The sequence below is a fragment of the Solea senegalensis genome, linkage group LG4, assembly GCF_019176455.1.
Source record: "Solea senegalensis isolate Sse05_10M linkage group LG4, IFAPA_SoseM_1, whole genome shotgun sequence".
In the NCBI taxonomy this organism is placed as follows: Eukaryota; Metazoa; Chordata; class Actinopteri; order Pleuronectiformes; family Soleidae; genus Solea; species Solea senegalensis.
This window is the reverse complement of record NC_058024.1, coordinates 2709586-2727158: the sequence shown is the minus strand read 5'-3', so window position 1 is coordinate 2727158 and position 17573 is coordinate 2709586. Positions and strand designations below refer to the sequence as shown.

The window sequence follows — 17573 nt, the reverse complement described above, 5'->3', positions numbered from 1 at the left end:
ATTAGAACTTCCACAATCCTATGTCACATAAAGAAAACAGAGACAGTCTTATTTTTTTAGAAAAACCCAAACATTTAATGTCGTATATCAGTTAATTGCTAGTTGAGTCTTTACTGCAACTAAGTGTGTTGAAATAAATAAATATAAAAAAATATTCAACAAAAACACAGACAAGTACAGAAATGTGTTGTGTTTTTTGTTTTTGTTCGTTTGCACAGAGAACACTGAAGAGCTGTAGTGCAAATAACACATTGAAGCAGATTATCTCGAACAACTGCAGATGAGAACAGGTCAACATTGTTACGTATAATTTGGCTTTTCAGTGCAACTTTAGTTCTTATGTACATTAAAACGATAAAAAATATAATTTGTTTTCGATGAATAAAACATTTTGTAAATGGCTCCAGACGATTGTAAATATTTCGGTATCCAGTCATCGTCGGCCCAAGAGGCGAAAAACAAAAAATGACATCAACTGGTCGTGGTAGTGCTTCAATTTGTCCTACGAGGTAAAGCAGAGTCTGAACAGCATGGTCTGGGGTGTGGTGACGTCGGCTACAGCCAGCTCCTGCCCGTCACTCAGCCCCAGCTCTGGAAAGAACACGTTCACAGAATAAATGAGTCAGAACATTCACAGTCTCGTCATGTGTCGTGGACTCTGGCCAGTTCGAGGCGTGTGCTGTGCAGATTGTGGGACATATTTGGTATAAATTAATTAAAAAAAAGAACTCACCCTTCAGAGTCTTGGAGAGATTTGGTCGTGTCCTCTGTTCAATTGAAGCAACAGACTGCACAAAAAAATAAAACAAAAACATAACTTAGGGCTGTAAACATAACTGAACAGGCCCTCGCACAAACATGTCAGGGTGTGGAGCCACCGCAATGGCTCCAGAGAGGGGCCACTATTAATTTGTTAATTTAAAGCAAATGTTTCATGTCAATGAAACAATGTTTGTCACTGAAAGCGAGTTTCTCATTGCCAGTAGGTGGCGCATACTTTTGGCCACTACAATGGTTGCCACGGTAACGACATCTGTCTGGCATATATAATGTTTGTGGGGAAATTCTGAAAACTGTAGGACAAGTTTACATTTTAAAAATTTGCAGTGAAACGCACAGAATCTATAATGGTGGACTTCTTGTAGGACCAAAGACTCTTAAAATACCATGGTTGCCATAGTAACACGCATACAGATCAGTGTTGACATCAAATTCAAGGACTTTTCCAGGACAAATTCCCTCAAATTCAAGGATTCAATGTGCGTCCACTTTTATTGAATTTGCAGCACGCTCTGCATCTGGACAAGTGATTGTCCTCGGGATCTTGGTCAAAGTCAGTCTTTGTCTTTTGTCTTTGATGAGACAGAGATCATTTCCCAGACATCCCGTCGTCATTTTCTCTCTCTCTTACTTTAACTTTAGTCACTCATTGCGCTGCACGGAATCTCACGTCAAGGGCGGAGAGAGAGAAAGAGACAGTGGACAGTGTAAATAACAGCACCGCTAGTTATTATGACTGTGGGACGTTTGTCCTGTGTAGGCCTCGTCTCTGTACATCAAGCAATGCAGGGCGAGGAACAGTAGGTGGCGCCGTCACAAACACGGGAGACATAGACCTAACTATCAACTAAACATCTTTGCACAAAATGACCCATGTCTATTTAAAACTTTCCCAGGAACCATGGGAACCCTGTGGAACACCCTGAAATTCGATCCAATTTCACAAGAGGGGTAAAAAATGAGGGTGAAAGCAGAGGTGATTTACCTGTAAATATAACGTCTTGTTCTTTCCTTCCACTGTTGCTGTTAATGCAGGTGATTTCATTTGTCTGGAAAAAATAAAAAGTATAGCATTTCACTTTGTTAGTGAGGACAACGAGTCGCACCTAATGGCAAGTCAAAGAGCAAAACAACACATCATGACTGCAAACAAAGCTCCAGTCTGTTAGTTAGTCAGTTCATTAGTTATACTGCTGTGAATCATGATAATGAGGAAGGCAAAACCTACAGAGAAGAACTCTCAGTGAGGAAGTGAAGAACCTCCTGGAGTTTAGAGGACGGAGCAAAGTGCAAGTCCAGAGGTATTTGGCTGCAGGCCGAGCAGTTTTCCTGCGGTGAGAGTGAACATCGACAAACACTTAAAAGAAATATCTCCTCTCCGACTTTGTCACTCCACAGGAAAACTTGAGACGAACCACTTTGATTATTGATTAAAAGATAAATCATCAACGCTTGGGACACGTGTCCACTGGAGAGCCCAACACACACAAGTGTTATCCCAAACCGTAACCACAACCAGAATACAGATCTTAGCCCTAAACCTAACCAGTTCCTCACGAACAAGGTTCTGTGTCATCGGGACCAGGCTTTGGTCTCCATGAGGACTACTGGTCCTGACAAGGTCATTGTTCAAGCCAGAAAAAAAGGTCCTGAAGAGGCAACAAATACAAGAACACACGCTTTAGTGGGGACCAAAGCAGGTGAACGTCGCTGTGCGTGAGTGTTTGTATAGAATAGTAACGTCAAAATGACATTTTAACCACTGTGGCCGCAGTATAACGACAAAATTGTACACAAACAAAGAGCTGGTTGAGCTACAGTCCTGCTCTCTGTCTCCCCCCTATCTCCCTCAGTGGTACTGCAACCTCACCACAGCAGGAGTCCGCTCTTATTCTCTACTTTATTTCCTCATCTTTTGGAATTTTAAATGAAGTGGCAGAGATTTGATGTGGCACGTTTTTAGGGACAAAACATCTCAGCTAGTCAGTAAACAAAAGACAGCAGTGCAGGAGCCGGTGCAGTGAACCCCTGATTAAAGCTTGTTGAGGTTTTTTTTATAATTGTACATGTTTTCAAGAGGATATTTTTAGACATGACAGACGACTGGAGTCCTTACTTCATAATTCTTAGCTCCCAAGTTGTAATTTGCATGTTCTCAACCACTATTTTCTAACATACAGTATAAAACGTGCAAAGAGGAGAAACTGCATTTGCTATACTCGCACCGTAAACGCACAAACCTTTCGCTCTGCCTCAAAAGTGTACGTGTACAAGCCGTCGACGTCGTTGAACACCATGTAGTTATTGAGAGGTATGTAGGCACTGCAGGTGGAAAAAACAACAAGACAAGGTAAAACTGACAGGCAGATGGAAGAAATATTCATAAGGAAAACCCCGGAAACTCACCTTGACGCTAACTTGAAAACCTCGGTCGCGCAAGCAGCTTTATCAGATAAAACAGGGAGAGAAAGTTACACCTGAGAAACAGATGTCTGCTGTGTGTGAATCATTAATTTTTTATGTATCGGAACATAAAACCTTTCGCACGGCTTTGTACCGACACAATCTTATTAATCATATGCAGTATCTCACCAGCAATGACAGCATTTGTAGACGCTACAGCGGGGATTATCCTCTTAACAACACCTGCAACATTTCAACAGGTCACAGAAAATGTGTCTCAGTTACATTAAACAATGAATTAAAGACAGACAAATATTTTTACATGAGAAGGGCTGGGTATCACTGCTATCATCAATGCACTTTATGATATAATATGACCACAGGTGACAGGTGTTTTAAGGTGACAACAGAGGACACACACAAACAAACAAAATTGTCCTCCTGAGAGAAACATCAAGACACCAAAGCATCAGAAAAGCAGCGTGTGGAAGTCTTTCTCTTTCTATGCCACAAACAACAAAGTAACAATCAAATAAACTGTTAAATAAACGATTGCAATCAAGTATCAAGTGACTGGGATTTGTGCTGAGGATACAGGAGAAGTCAAATTAAAAGACAAACGTAAGGATTTTATGAATCGACATCGGATCTTCCAGAATATTTCTGTGAAACCTAACATTCAGAGACATTTCCATGAGAGACACGACTGATAAATGAACCCCAACTTAATTGTATGCACATGTTATTTAATAAATCTTAAGTAAAATGCTGGGGGAAAAACAAACTTCTGCAAATCTTATTACATTTAGGTTTGATCAAAAAATGTTGACTGTTGTTTTCAGAACCAAAATAAGTCAGCATTTTAATAATATCTTTGAAATATGGAGAAATACTATTCATCTATTGATAATTGAATAATCATTGCAGCGCTAGTTAAATGTACCTTGGCATGTTTCCCAGTGAAAGTGGAAAAAATGAAATGTAGTAAATGAACTCACCCTGGGTGAGTCTATACGTGACTCCTGTTATGTTAAACTCCGCTGCCCTCTCCAGAGATCGCTGGTACACCCACTGGATATGATTGGGGTCGTCTCCATCCAGAGCCACGCCGTCTGAATATAAACACACACACACACACACACACAAAACTAATACGTTTCACATGTGAGACGGCAGGGTTTATTGAACTTCAATATTACACAGCAGATTTAACAGTTCATACCTCCAAAGGGAGTCTCGTTAGGCCACAGCAGTATCCGCACATACTCAATGCAGTGTTCTGGCAACCGAGGCATGGAGGCGATTGTACACATGGGGAAGTTGACCTACAGAGACGGGTGTATTTTAGAAAAAACTGAGCGTGAACTCTTTCTGTACGGCTGGAGGGCCACACTGGATGTGTGGAAGTGTGTGACGGCTGATCCGTTGTTCAAGTCAGGGTGGAAAAATCCCCTTTTTTTTTGCTTCTGTGAAATATGTTTCGGGTACATTTTGTACCACATATCCACAGCAATTTTTATCACATGTTTCAGGGAACTCCATACCCGTTTTAAGACTTTTATACGACCTGTTTTTAATAGAAATAAGAATGAAAATGAATGCTAACTGCATGAATTAAAAACCGAGGAAATGTGTTATTTAACAAATACCTGTAATCATGTTTGTGAATTGCAATTTCAGATATTTCACAGGAATTTTTGCCACAAGCCTGCTGCTATGTTTTTTTTCAGAGGGTTTGCTTGTGAAAAATTAATACTTTAATAAATACCCCCAAATATTCCCTTCCACTCAAGTAAATGCCAGGGTGCTTCAGTGCAAAGCTACACATCCATCTGCCCTGCAGATAGTTCACAATAAAGCTCTGTTGAATGGATTCAGGGAGCTCAAACACTGGGGTGCTTTTACTTTGAAATGGGTACAGGGTTACTGTCATGTTTTATAAAGGGCACCCAAAAATACACACTGCCTTTACAAACTGTTCATTGTCATTTCTACTGCATTGTTTATTGTATTGCACTGTATTTTGTTTGCATGTTTTATTTTGTTTGCATGTTTTTATGTCTGGGACTAAGATGGAAATTAGCATTGTGCTAATTCCGGCACATTCACGGCAATGTATTGTATGTTCATTAATATGCACGGTCACATCCAAATAAACATTCACTGAATGACAAAAGTCAAGATAGCACAGACATGACATTCTCACAATTTTAAAGGGTAACTAAACCCTTTTCTGTAAATGCCACCCAATGGCTGATTTTGAAAAATGCCGAGAAGTGGATTGAGAGCTGAGTGAGGGAGGGAGAGTATATAGCTGAAAAGTGGTTTAGGGGTTTGGTTTCACTTTAAACACTGTGCTGTAAAAGAAAATCACTTCACCTGAGGAGGATAAAGCTCAAGTGTGCAGTCGATGCACGCTGTCATGCCGGGTAAAATGACTCTGGCGTTGCCTTTAAATCCCTCAGTCCCACCATCAATTAAAGGAATGACGGAGCCCTGATCCAAGACACCGTCCTCATACACCAGCAACGACAGCTACGCGGGCAAAACAACACGGTAAATTCAATTCAACCAATAACTGAACACAAACATCACTCGAGGAAAATCTGCCAGCATCAGTCAAGAGGAGAATGAGGACTAAAACTGCAGTGAATGTGAAGAACCTACCAGCATACCGTTCAGCCACCTCCTGGCAACTACAGAGTCCAGGCCACAGACGATTATGTGGAATTCTAGATGAAAATGGAATGATGAAAACATGCAATCTTTAAATCTGCGGTCATGATGCATTCCAGCCAATAGGGGCGTAACAGATTCTTGTGGAGCGACATTTCGTAATGTAAAACCAGAATGTGCGTTGCAGGACTGAAGAATGAATCCCAATCTAATTATTTTTGGTTATGTGAGCAGTGCAGAGTGGAGCCAATGTTCTGTCGAGTAATCAGGCAAAAGCAGTGAATTTAAGTCTGTTCAGTGTCTCTTTTTGGACTGAAGTATTTTGTCACATAATGATAATTACTGTGGTTTAAAACAGTAAGCTCAATATCCTACATGGCTCAGAGCGATGTTGTTTTTCAGTTTATTATGATTTATTGAGCTCCAGTCCCAAGTGCACCTGAGTCTCGTCGTATGTTCAGTACGATGCCAATAAAGGATCTCATCTTGTGTGCTGTTACAACCACAAACAAGTGTTTCTTACAAAAAGGAAACGAAAAGCCACATACTCACGTCTGTAAAATGTTTCATCCAAGTCTTGGATTTTCTTAAAATGTCTGCACAGAGCATTTAAGGACAGAATCACACAGATCTGCACCAAAAAAGATTACAGAAGCATTTTTGTTATCACAATTACATGGTCAGAGTCTGTCACCTACCACGTTAGGTCTAACATGTTTTTTTTATTTAGATTATGAATTATTAGGGGTTGAACGATGCTCAATATTCATGGTTTTCAGCTCAGATAGTTTTTAAATCTTTAATTTATTTTCCTGTTTTATATTGAGTTACAGCTACTCGTTAGGGCTACTTTTACATAGTTTTTTATTTTCTCAATTAATCGATTACTTACGTGGTCCAAAACTATTTCTTCTGTTCAATTTCTAATGATTTATTTGTCATATGCAGCAAAGAAACCAAATAATATTCACTTAAGAAGCTGAAATATCAGAGAGCTTGTTTTATTTCTCAGAAAAAAGAGACTCAAACCAATGAATTGATTGTCAAAATGGTTGACAACCAATTCATTGTTGCAGCCCTACTCGTTTTGCATTAAAACAACTTATTTTATACTCTAAAATATCAACAATCTTGCAACATTTTCTGAACCTCTGACACTCTGTCCATTACTGCCAAAAGGATACGGAACGACGCGGCATCCAGGTACTCGGCTGTTGATGAAATCTGCTGCGACATCTGCCTTAGGCCGACCCACATCGTTTGGCCTAGTTAAAAATGAAAAAACGAAACAATTAAGAATAAGCATTTACTTGTCTAATTGAACATAGGTCAAAGGGCTGTCACTTGGGGATGCAGGCCGACAGTTCACGATATATAGGTAAAAAGAGAGCCACATTCTACACCAATCAGTTTGACAGACTTGTTTCTGACAAATAATATCAGAAATTAAACTGTTCACCTTGATTATCAACATAGAACTGATGTAACACTATTACATTTCAATTAAAAGTTATTTCCCATTTCTTTAGAACTTGATTTTTCTTTAAAAAGGGTCAGCCATGACAGGTTATAAAAAATAAACTGAATGTATTCTTTCCATGATACTGACCTGAAGAGGAATTGTCGATTCAGGTTAGAAACATCAATCGTGTCCATGTCAACAACGTGGATGTTGTGAAAGCCGGACAAAGCCTTAGAGGAATAAGAAGAATAAGAAAAATATTTGTTTAAGTTTGAGACTTAAAGAGAAAAATTTAAGACATTTTATTTTCATATTCACATAAAAGTGATCATACCAGGTCTTTAAGCAGCTCACATCCCAGACCACCAGCCCCGATAAGCAGGATTCTGCAGGTTTCCAACATAAACTGCAGCGACTGTGGTGAGAATTGACAGGTATTACACCGAATATTCAGAGTATTACAAAAAACATGGCATGCCATTGGCTGGTCTGTGAGAATAAAACTGTTACCTCTTTGCTTGGTTCAAAGTCTGGATGTGTGAAAGGCCCAGATCGCTCTAGAAACTTCTTGATATGATTCCATCGACCACTCCATTCACAGACGGGGCCATTTCCTCCATCAACCATCATACTGAAGACAACAATGAGAACCTTTAGATGGTGGGACATAAGCAGGGGCCACTGCATACGGACATCATGCACAAAGAAATGAGGTGAGGGTGGCGTTCGTGGCTCACAGCAGATGTGTCGCAGTTTCCCTCGATGTTAGTTAGCATCTGCCCATACACAAATTGACACAATATACTATTTGTTCCTATAAACCACGCCTGATTTCCACATTTATTATGTCACCTATGATGATGATATGTTATTGTTATAACATATGTATCCCCAGGCTATATGAAGTTATAGCATTAAAATATACTGTATATGATATACATATAGTTGAATTTTCAGTTGATTTCAGCCAATATGATGTATCATATGTTTTAAACATATAAAAAAACTATGTCCTTTCTTTTTTTCCCTCATGTACACCAACGAGCCACTTAATTAGGTACACCTGCTCAACTGCTTGTCAGTGTAAGTATTTAATATCAGCAGCTCAATGCATTAAAATATGAAAACATGGTTAAGACAACCTGCTGAGATTTAATCCAAGCAACAAGGAGAAAAGGTTATTTAAATAATTTTTTTCCGTGATGGTTGTTGGTGCCAGATTTGGAAAAAATTCTAATTATTTCAGAATTATTTCTGCTGATCTACTGGGATTTTAACACCCAACCATCTCTAAGAGGTTATCAGAGAATTGTATGAAAAAGGGAAAATCCAGTGAGCATGAGTTATTTGGAAGAAGATGATTTGCTGATGCCAGAGGGAAAAAAACACTCTATTTGAGGTTTTACTGTACCCAATAAAGTGGCCAATGTGTGTAAACTCAATGTATAAATGAGTGTATGGCAAAAAAGTGTTGTATAAAATGCTTTGAGTGGTCATCAAGACTACAAAAGAGCTATGTTAATAGACAGACAATTTACAATATATGATTATTACATACAATCAAACTGTGGATGTATGAAAATATAGGTTTACATCAAAGTTATAAGTATAACTCTCCACTTCATATCAAGTTGTAATGGGAAGTGGCCCATGACCTCCTCTATCTTTAGATAGATTATAGGCAGAATAATGTTACTAAATATTATTATTAGTTATTGTCAAACACAGTGAGCAATATTATACATTAGGTTATATATATATCAAACTTTATTATTTAATACAAATGTTATATATGAGCTTGTTTCGTGTTTTTAGTACAGTTGTCCATATTATTTTATTTTTACTGTCAACTGTATCATTCCATATCATAGCAAACACTTTTACTTTGAAATTCTGTGAAATATCGTGATTTTAATTTCCCACATGCAGTAGTTTAAGCAGTTGAACATCTTATAATAAATACCTGTAGTAAAACATTTGAATTAAAAAAAATATTATATATATGTTTTGCACCTTTTTGTCAATGTCAAGTATTTATTCCCTCATAAACGTAACATTTCACACATGCAAAATTACAATACGCACATATATTACCTCTGCGTTTGGGTAATTTTAAATATAGCACATTGTCACTCTCTCAGCTGCTACGAGGCTATGGTAATGAGCTAACATGTCAACAACAGAGTTAAAACCCCCTGTGACCTTGAATAATGGTGAATAACACCACACAATTATAGGTATATGGAAGAGGTCGCTGCTAAATCTCCTCAATACAAGCTCACTTTTTCTTTATTTCGTTTACAACCAGAGCATGAAGCTTTTCCCTGAGCTAGCTAGCCAGCGAGCTAACGGCTACCTCCGGTACTGTCAACCTCAAGCCTCCACCTGGAAAGCGTCTACCGTTTCGTCACTAACTTTTCAGTCAGCTCCACTACTCTGCTTCTTTTCTTCTCCCTAAAACAGAGAATAAAAGGAGTTCATTCATTCGTGCGGCGCTTTCGCAGGTTAGTGGGGGTGTGAAAGCACATTTTTTTCCGGTCAGTTATTGACAGTTTTTTCTCTGATTGTTTCTTTGGCAGCTACTTACGGCTCATCCACGTCCGCCATATTTGGAAACTTAGCTGCATTCGAGTGTCGGAGTTGACGGTCGTAAATCCAAAATCTTTCCCAGCAGTCATGTCAAAAATAGTGCAAAATGTATTGTTTGTTTGGGGTTTTGTTTTCGGTCCCTGTTTTAACTTTGGACTGATAAAGTCACTGTTTATTTTCGTACTGTCTCGCGTTATAGATGATAACAAACATGAAACGCTGTCAAAGCTGTAGCTATGTAGTTTCGAAGGTTTTGATATTTCCGATAGTCATCAAAGCAGCGCCGTCGACAGTCTGCGATTACACTAAACAACCAACAGGTGGCAGTGTTTATCTATTGTTTTTGTGGTGTGGCGCTGGTGAACTGGGCAAACACAATGTGCATTGTGTTTCCATGATAAAACAATGTATTGTATGCGTATTAGTACAGATATATCAATGAATTTATTGATTTATTTTATTTATTGACATTTCCTTTCCAGGTTTTAGACACACTGGTGGCCATTAGGGCTGAAACAATTGCTCGATTAATTAATTGATCACTAAATTACTATTTTTTTTATCATCGATTAATCTGTTTTTTTCATTTTTCCAGCTTCTTAAATGTTATATGTTCCATATAACAAATAAATTGTTTGTGGTCAAAAGAAGACATTTGAGAACATCATTATTTCCAGGTTTGGAAAACAGCGATTGACATTTTCTGATATTTCATGGATCAAACGATTACGTAATACATTTATTGAGAAAATAATTGTTAGTTGCAGCCCCATTCCATTCTAGTTAGTGAATCAAAACATTTTCTGATTTTTCTGTGGCTATTCTTGATTGATCATAATAAGTAAAATTAACTAATTCTCTATTTTAACCAAATGTACATAATTCACACAACCATTTATTTTCTAAGCATTTTTTAAAACTGCTCATTTCCAGGGCACAACCTCAGACTTTTTATAAGTTGACTACAAAACATTAAATTCATCTTAATTCTTTTTCATACAAGACTAATTTGGCCAGACAAGAAGACACACCAAGAGACAAAATAAAGATAAAAAGCCAGAGCTATTTACATAATTTTACTTTGTGTTTTTTTTATTAATATGCCCTTGATTAAAATTCATTATTATTATTACAAATGTGCTCCTCTGAGTTGCGTTCGCTGGGCACTGAGCAGGAAATTGGGACCCTGTTATTTGTGTTTAACGATTTAACAAGTGAGCAGCGCTCCCTCGAGTACGTGATTTACTGTGTTCAAATGAACCTCGGTGTTCTTCATCTCTCATTACAGAGTGATTAATAAAGCGGAGATGGGCTTCTGTGTGTGTTTTAAGAGACTGTGAAGTGTCTGTGAACATAATTAAACCACCTGCTTCACCCCCTGTTTTATTAAAGGGAAGGTGGAGGACTTACCTTTAACAGAGGTCACCAAAGAAGCTGGTTTAATGAGTGGATTAATTCCACGTGTGAAAGTGCATTCATACATATTTTACCCAGCTTTTCTTTGATTTTAATGGTTTGACGACACTTTAAGTGAGCTGGGAGGGGGGGGGGATTTCATCTAGAGATTTTTAATGAGATGTTCCATATGACAGCGTCCAAAAACTGATAACTAAAAATAACTTATGTGGCTGTGTCCTTCATAGATGACTGCCTGCCATCCCATCTCACTCACTCTGTCTCTTTCTTTCTATTTGTTCTGTCTGAATTATCTGCTTTCATTAACCCTCATGTTCTCATAACTTCACTTAACTTTGGGTATCTATTGATACCAATACCAATATCACATCTATCAATATAAATATCATGACCATGAATATCTACCAATACCGATACCAATATCAGAACCTCTAGCACCTATCAATACTAATATCACAACCTTGAGTATCTATCAATATAAATATCATGACCTCGAATATCCATCGATTCCGATACCAATATTGGGACCTTCAGTATCTAACAATACCAATATCACAATCTTGAGTATCTATTGATACCGATACCAATATTGGGACCTTCAGTATCTAACAATACCAATATCTCAGCCATGAGTATCTATAAATTCCAATATCACAATCTTGAGTATCTATTGATACCGATACCAATATCACAACCTTATTTATCTATATCGACATCTATCAATACCAGTAGCAATTTCACAACCGCACATTCATCATCAATGTGTTTATTTTGTCAGTATTCTCATACATTTTATTGTGAAAGGGGCAACAGACTGTGTATAAATCTACAGGGAGAATTGGATGTAAAGTAGGGCAGGAGAAGAGGAGAAAGTCAAAGTGTCTTCCAGTGCTGACATATTGGTATAGATTCCACTGAAATGCCATCTGTCATTTTCGTACCTGAAGCAGCGACACAGTGAATGTCAGTGCTGTGCCTTTGACGCGACCCAGCTCTCTGCCATCCATCAACGCCAAAGTCAGTGAAAAATGTGTCCTCGCAGAGATTGAAGGGTCCACCGTTGAATAGATGGTTTCTCAAGAAACTCAACAAGAATAACTAGGACAGCGGCTGTAAAGGGGCTACATTTACCACAGTGGGGTCAAGAATATGTCCATGTAGCATCCATGTACCTTGATTAAAGACTTTGTTGTGTACTAGAAGTCGATTGATATGGGTTTTTCAATAGCTGATGCAGATGTTAATAAATCTTCCTCACTTGCAGACAGTGTTTCTACAGCGCCACATATAGGCCTGGCATATGTACTACACAGTGTTTAGAGACGTTCTAATGCGGTGTTTTTTTAACGTGGATTTAATTAATGATGCCGTGTTTTTGAAAAACCCTTTAAAAATGTAAAAACGTTAAAAGTATAAAAACATGTAGTTCTGTTTCCGTGTGGATTGAGCCTTAACAGACTTAGTTGTGTGTGTGAATATGTGGATAAATGATAAATGTTTTTTTCTAAAGTGCTTTATGCTGAATTTTATATGCATGAAAAGTGCAATATAAAAAAATCAGAGCAGTCGATTAGTGATAACTGTGACCTTTCATCTGACAAAAGAAAATATATATTGATAACAAATTATACAATTATAGTCATAGATAGATGTAGGTAGGTAGATAGATAAATATGTAGATATGAAGGTTGGTAGGTAGGTAGAGAGAGACAGATATAGGTAGGTAGGTAGGTAGGTATATAAATAGGCAGGTAGGTATGTAAGTATATAAATAGGTAGGTAGGCAGATGGATATGTAGTTATGTAGACAGACAGACGGATGAAAATAACACATCAGTTGGAATATGATCCTCAGAGGAGCTTTTTTGTTTGTTTGTAAATCTCATTCTCTCCCTGACACACGCTGGCTTCATACATCTGCATCTCCGTTTGCCATGTGACGGCTTTTTGTCAGTGACGTCCAAAGTGGTGTTGATTGTGCTAATGATAATGTGTCACGGCGAAGCGTCCCATGTCGGAGCGCAGCTGAGAGCCACGAGACAAGGAGACGCTCCTGTGTGGATGTTGTGTTGTGCTGTAGTGTGTAAGTGATTGATGACTCTCTCGGCTGAAGTGCTTTGATTAAGACTCCAGTGATTTATCACCACTGCTCACAATGTAATTAAACTCCATATATACCCTCAACAAAACAGCGTTGTCTTGCCACATGATTGCAATATGAGCGAGTGTGTGTATTTGTAGGCAATTGTGTGTTATCGTCTTCCATTTATACATCACATATTGCAAAGGACGTTCTAAATCGTCTCTAAAGTCTGTGTCTGAATAGATTTCCTGGAAAAACACATCCACACAACAATTTTTTTGTATTAAAATAGAAAATGTGACGTCTTATCGAACTATTTTATGTGTGATTGATGTGTTCAGAATCAGAATCAGAATCAGAAGAGCTTTATTGCCAAGTATGATTTGCACATACAAGGAATTTATTCTGGTGTCATTGGTGCATAACAAGCATACAACATTTTAAAAAAATTTAAAAAGTGTTTAACTTTGCCTTAAAAAAACACAGAGAGCATGTTTAAAATTTTGTGAACATTAGGTTGAAACAGGAATACCGCAAGGAACTATGCTGGGCCCACTTCTTTTTCGCTTAAACATTAATAACCTGACAGAAATGTACAATGTTGATACAGTTGTACATGCAGCTAGAAAAAACAGTGATGCTGTTGCAGATAAGCTAACAAAAAAAAAACCTGGATGAAGTATCAGCTTGGCCCGGTGCCTCCTGTTTAACACCACACGTCAGGAAAACAAAAACCCATCTGTTTCTCTATTAAAAAGCTGTCAGCAACAGAGTCACTGAACGTCAGGTGTAGTTATTTATTTATTTAAGTATAATGCTTATTTACTATAATTATTCACCACATATGACTCCAGTTATGAAGAGCAAAATCCATCTTTTTCTACCCTCGAGAGAGGCAGTCATCCAGAAACTGCCTCATGTTAAACTCATGTTAGCTGCAGATTGACTTGACTTGGCAAATAATTACACTGAACAATAATAAAAAAAATCTTTAAAAAAACATTGAAGTTTTCCATGTACGCAGAGGGAATGACAGCTCAGGAGACACAGGATCAGAAGAGCTGAGTAAGAACATTCAGATGCCAAATCTTTGAGTCACAGTCCCAACAGTGGCTAATCTGACTTTATTGCCCATCATCACTTGTCAAGAAGTAAAATAATAGTTCAGCACTTTTGGAAATACGCTTATTCTGCTTTAAGGACTGTCTTCTGCACGTGGTTCAGCACTTCTTCTCCAATTTGTGCCTTATTAACAGCTACATTGTGTAGAATTCAGCTACATTTATTGGTGGAGTTGCACACTCAGACAAATGAATCGTGGCATAGTTAATGATTCACATCTATTTCAGTTTATTGACATATTCATACGTTAAAAAATAAAAAATAAATGTTATAATCTTAAAATTTTAATCCAATTCCATAGACCAGTGTTTCTCAAACCTTTTATACCAAGTACCACCTGAGAAAATATTGAGCTCTTGAAGGTATAGTGAAATTAGATGGAGATGGAGCAAGAGATAAAATGACTCTAATTATTATTATTTAACATACCCTGGTACATACAGTAGAACAGTATTTCAAAGGGCGCGTACCACTAGTGGTACACGTACCACAGTTTGAGAACCATGGCCTTAGAATGTTTTAAATATGGCTCTAACTGTGAAACAACCAATTATTCATTGAGTTATAATATATAACAGCAGAAGGAGAACCTTAAGACGCTGGTGTGGAATTTTCCTCCAGCCGCTTCGACTGCCTTTATTCTTGCGCTGTACTTCCTACATCCTGTCCTCCTCAGCCGACTTCCTGCTCTGCCATTCCTACGACCTCCCATCACTATTGTCCTGTTGTCTGTGTGCTGAGGAGAGACACTGTGGACTGAAGAGACAACATCCACTTTGTCAGCAGTCATCCAGGAATTTCCTCACAGGAGTGAGACACACCTAAGAGAGTGGCGGACCACAGATAGTTCAAGGTTTACATTTGTCATCTACAAAGAGTAAAGAACCGGGAGAAAGCTGTGGCCACGACTCCCAACATCACCAATCCTCACAAATCTTATCTGTGGCTGGTTTCCTTTACATTTAAATGACAGTTTATTAAATGACCTCCAGGGAGCAAAACCACTGCGATCATCAGTCACATCAATATGTATTTTCCTGAAGAGTTTATGGTCTCAATTGCCAGTTTCAAAAGAATGTGATGTGAATTTAATAAATTATTTTCTCATTTAGATGATAAAAGTATGTCACATATGAGTGGACACTTGAAACAGGTATAGGGAAGTTGTGGTACTTTTCCATTGCATAGTTCTTGCACGACTCAGCTCGACTCGGCTCGACTTCAGTATCAGCCGCGTTGTTTTCCATTACTTCATAGTACCTCCTCAATAAGGGCAGGGTCATCAAAGCATGGCTGCACAAAACTGCCACGACGTTGTTTTATACGCGTCACAAACACACAAACTAGCGTTTTTTCGGTGTAACCGAATCATTAGAATAAGTTGAGATTTGTCCATAGAATCGTTCAGTTCTTCCTGCATGATCGTCTGAAACTGAAATACCACTGAACGGGTTGTGATTTGTCTCATGATCGCCGGCTTTCAGCAGTGCTGTCGCCAAATACACCAGTCTCCTGTTAAATGTTGACATTTTAGACATTTCCTTTTCAAATGTTGGAGATTTTCAGGATTTTTAAGTCTTTTTAACTGATCTACAGCTCGGCATTGTTTGAATTGATTCTTCCTCTTCCAGTGACGACACTCTTTGACCATTGATCGTTTTTGTTACGTAGCATTTTAGTATCGGCTCAGCTCGCTTGGAAGCGAAAACACCAGGCACCAGGTACTATCACTGTTGGAAAAGCAAAAAACCCCAGAAGAGTCGAGCTGAGCTGAGTAGTGCCAGAACTGTATAATGGAAAATAACTAACCATTCCACTGACATAGTGCCAGTCAGATCTCAAATATTGACCCTTAAGAAACGGGAGTTTGAAGATAACGCCACTACATTGTTTTATAGTTTAAAAGGGTAATGTAGTGGTGACTTCTGGATTTAAACTACACTGGCAAATGTAGAATGCCCCCTCGGACAGGGAGGGAGGGAGGGCTCAAGGAACACTGGAGAAAAGGTTCTTCAAATCAGATCCTGCAAAAATCCAGGTAGCAAAGCAACAAAATTGAAACTCGTGTCATGAGGGTTAAGGTGTGTCACGTTCCACAATGTGCCAATATACCACGTAAACAGTTGTGATTTATGAGCGCGAAGCCACTTTGTTTTGTCTGCACTGTTCCCACCCTGAGGATTAACCCTGAGGGACTTCCTCAACCCTGCATTTTATGTTCTAGTCTTTCCTCTGCAGAGCACGGGGCAGGGTGGAGCCTAAGGAAGTGGGGTATATCCTTCCTTTCCACTCAGAATGGACGAGGAGAGAGGCTGGAGGCTCGGAGGGCTCGCGCCCTGGTGCTTCTCACAACGTGCACCGCGTATCTCCTCTGTCATTGCGCTGATTTCTGCAGCAGATTTTATCGTAAAGGGCTCCAAGTGAAAGTCATTTGAAACAGTCACAGGAGATAAAGTATCTTTAAAAACCTCTCTCTTTAAACGCTTTAGAGTAACACACGGCGTTGCGGCTTGGCAGCCTTTAATGTGAAACTGTCGGTGAGATTTACAGTATTACAGTGACATCTTCATGAAAACATGTTGTTCTGTCATCGCAGAGTAGCAGTTTTGTCGCTTTCTCTGCTGCATCGCTGTAAATTAGATTCCATCAATAAGTCATATTTTATGTGCTTTCATAATATAATACATAATGAAGTGAGCGGTAACATTGATATTAATTTTTCACTTGGATTTACACAAAGTGGCTCCCTGCAGCGGGCATCATATTACTCATGTCAACACATAAAACACTGATGATTATTACCCGTTTGGAATTTCCTTGCCTTTAAATCTTTATGGCTGCTGCACATCTATGTGCAACGGTAACAAGTCATACTTTAATGAAGGCAATTCATCACTGTGCAAGTTCGGGTTTTTATGTAGGAGGTTGTGTTTTCATCAGTGTGGGTTTATCTATAAGTTTTAGCAACTTTCTGTCAGACAATTTTTGACAGATCAATCGCTTTTGGTGATTGAATTGGTAAGAATCTACCCACAGCTGCTG

At 38.5% G+C, this 17573-nt stretch overlaps 1 protein-coding gene across 4 annotated transcripts; it reads right to left on the bottom strand.

Moving 5' to 3' along the window:
- Positions 1-48: 48 nt before the first annotated feature.
- LOC122768622 (NEDD8-activating enzyme E1 catalytic subunit) lies at positions 49-9944 on the bottom strand. 4 transcript variants are annotated; one of them, XM_044024731.1, is made up of 18 exons: positions 9909-9943; positions 9678-9775; positions 7832-7952; positions 7656-7736; positions 7469-7551; positions 7044-7124; positions 6412-6455; positions 5851-5915; positions 5563-5718; positions 4406-4508; positions 4182-4295; positions 3373-3426; positions 3187-3223; positions 3021-3102; positions 2009-2109; positions 1766-1829; positions 734-788; positions 49-591 (listed from the first exon to the last, which is right to left on the bottom strand). In XM_044024731.1, the coding sequence occupies exons 3-18, from the start codon at positions 7949-7951 to the stop codon at positions 503-505; spliced, it is 1329 nt and encodes a 442-aa protein (XP_043880666.1). In that variant the 5' UTR covers position 7952; positions 9678-9775; positions 9909-9943; the 3' UTR covers positions 49-502. The 4 variants fall into 4 exon arrangements, with proteins under 4 accessions (XP_043880666.1, XP_043880663.1, XP_043880664.1 ...); XM_044024728.1 differs by having other exon boundaries at positions 9737-9775; positions 9909-9928; XM_044024729.1 differs by lacking the exon at positions 9678-9775 and having other exon boundaries at positions 9909-9944.
- Positions 9945-17573: the final 7629 nt, after the last annotated feature.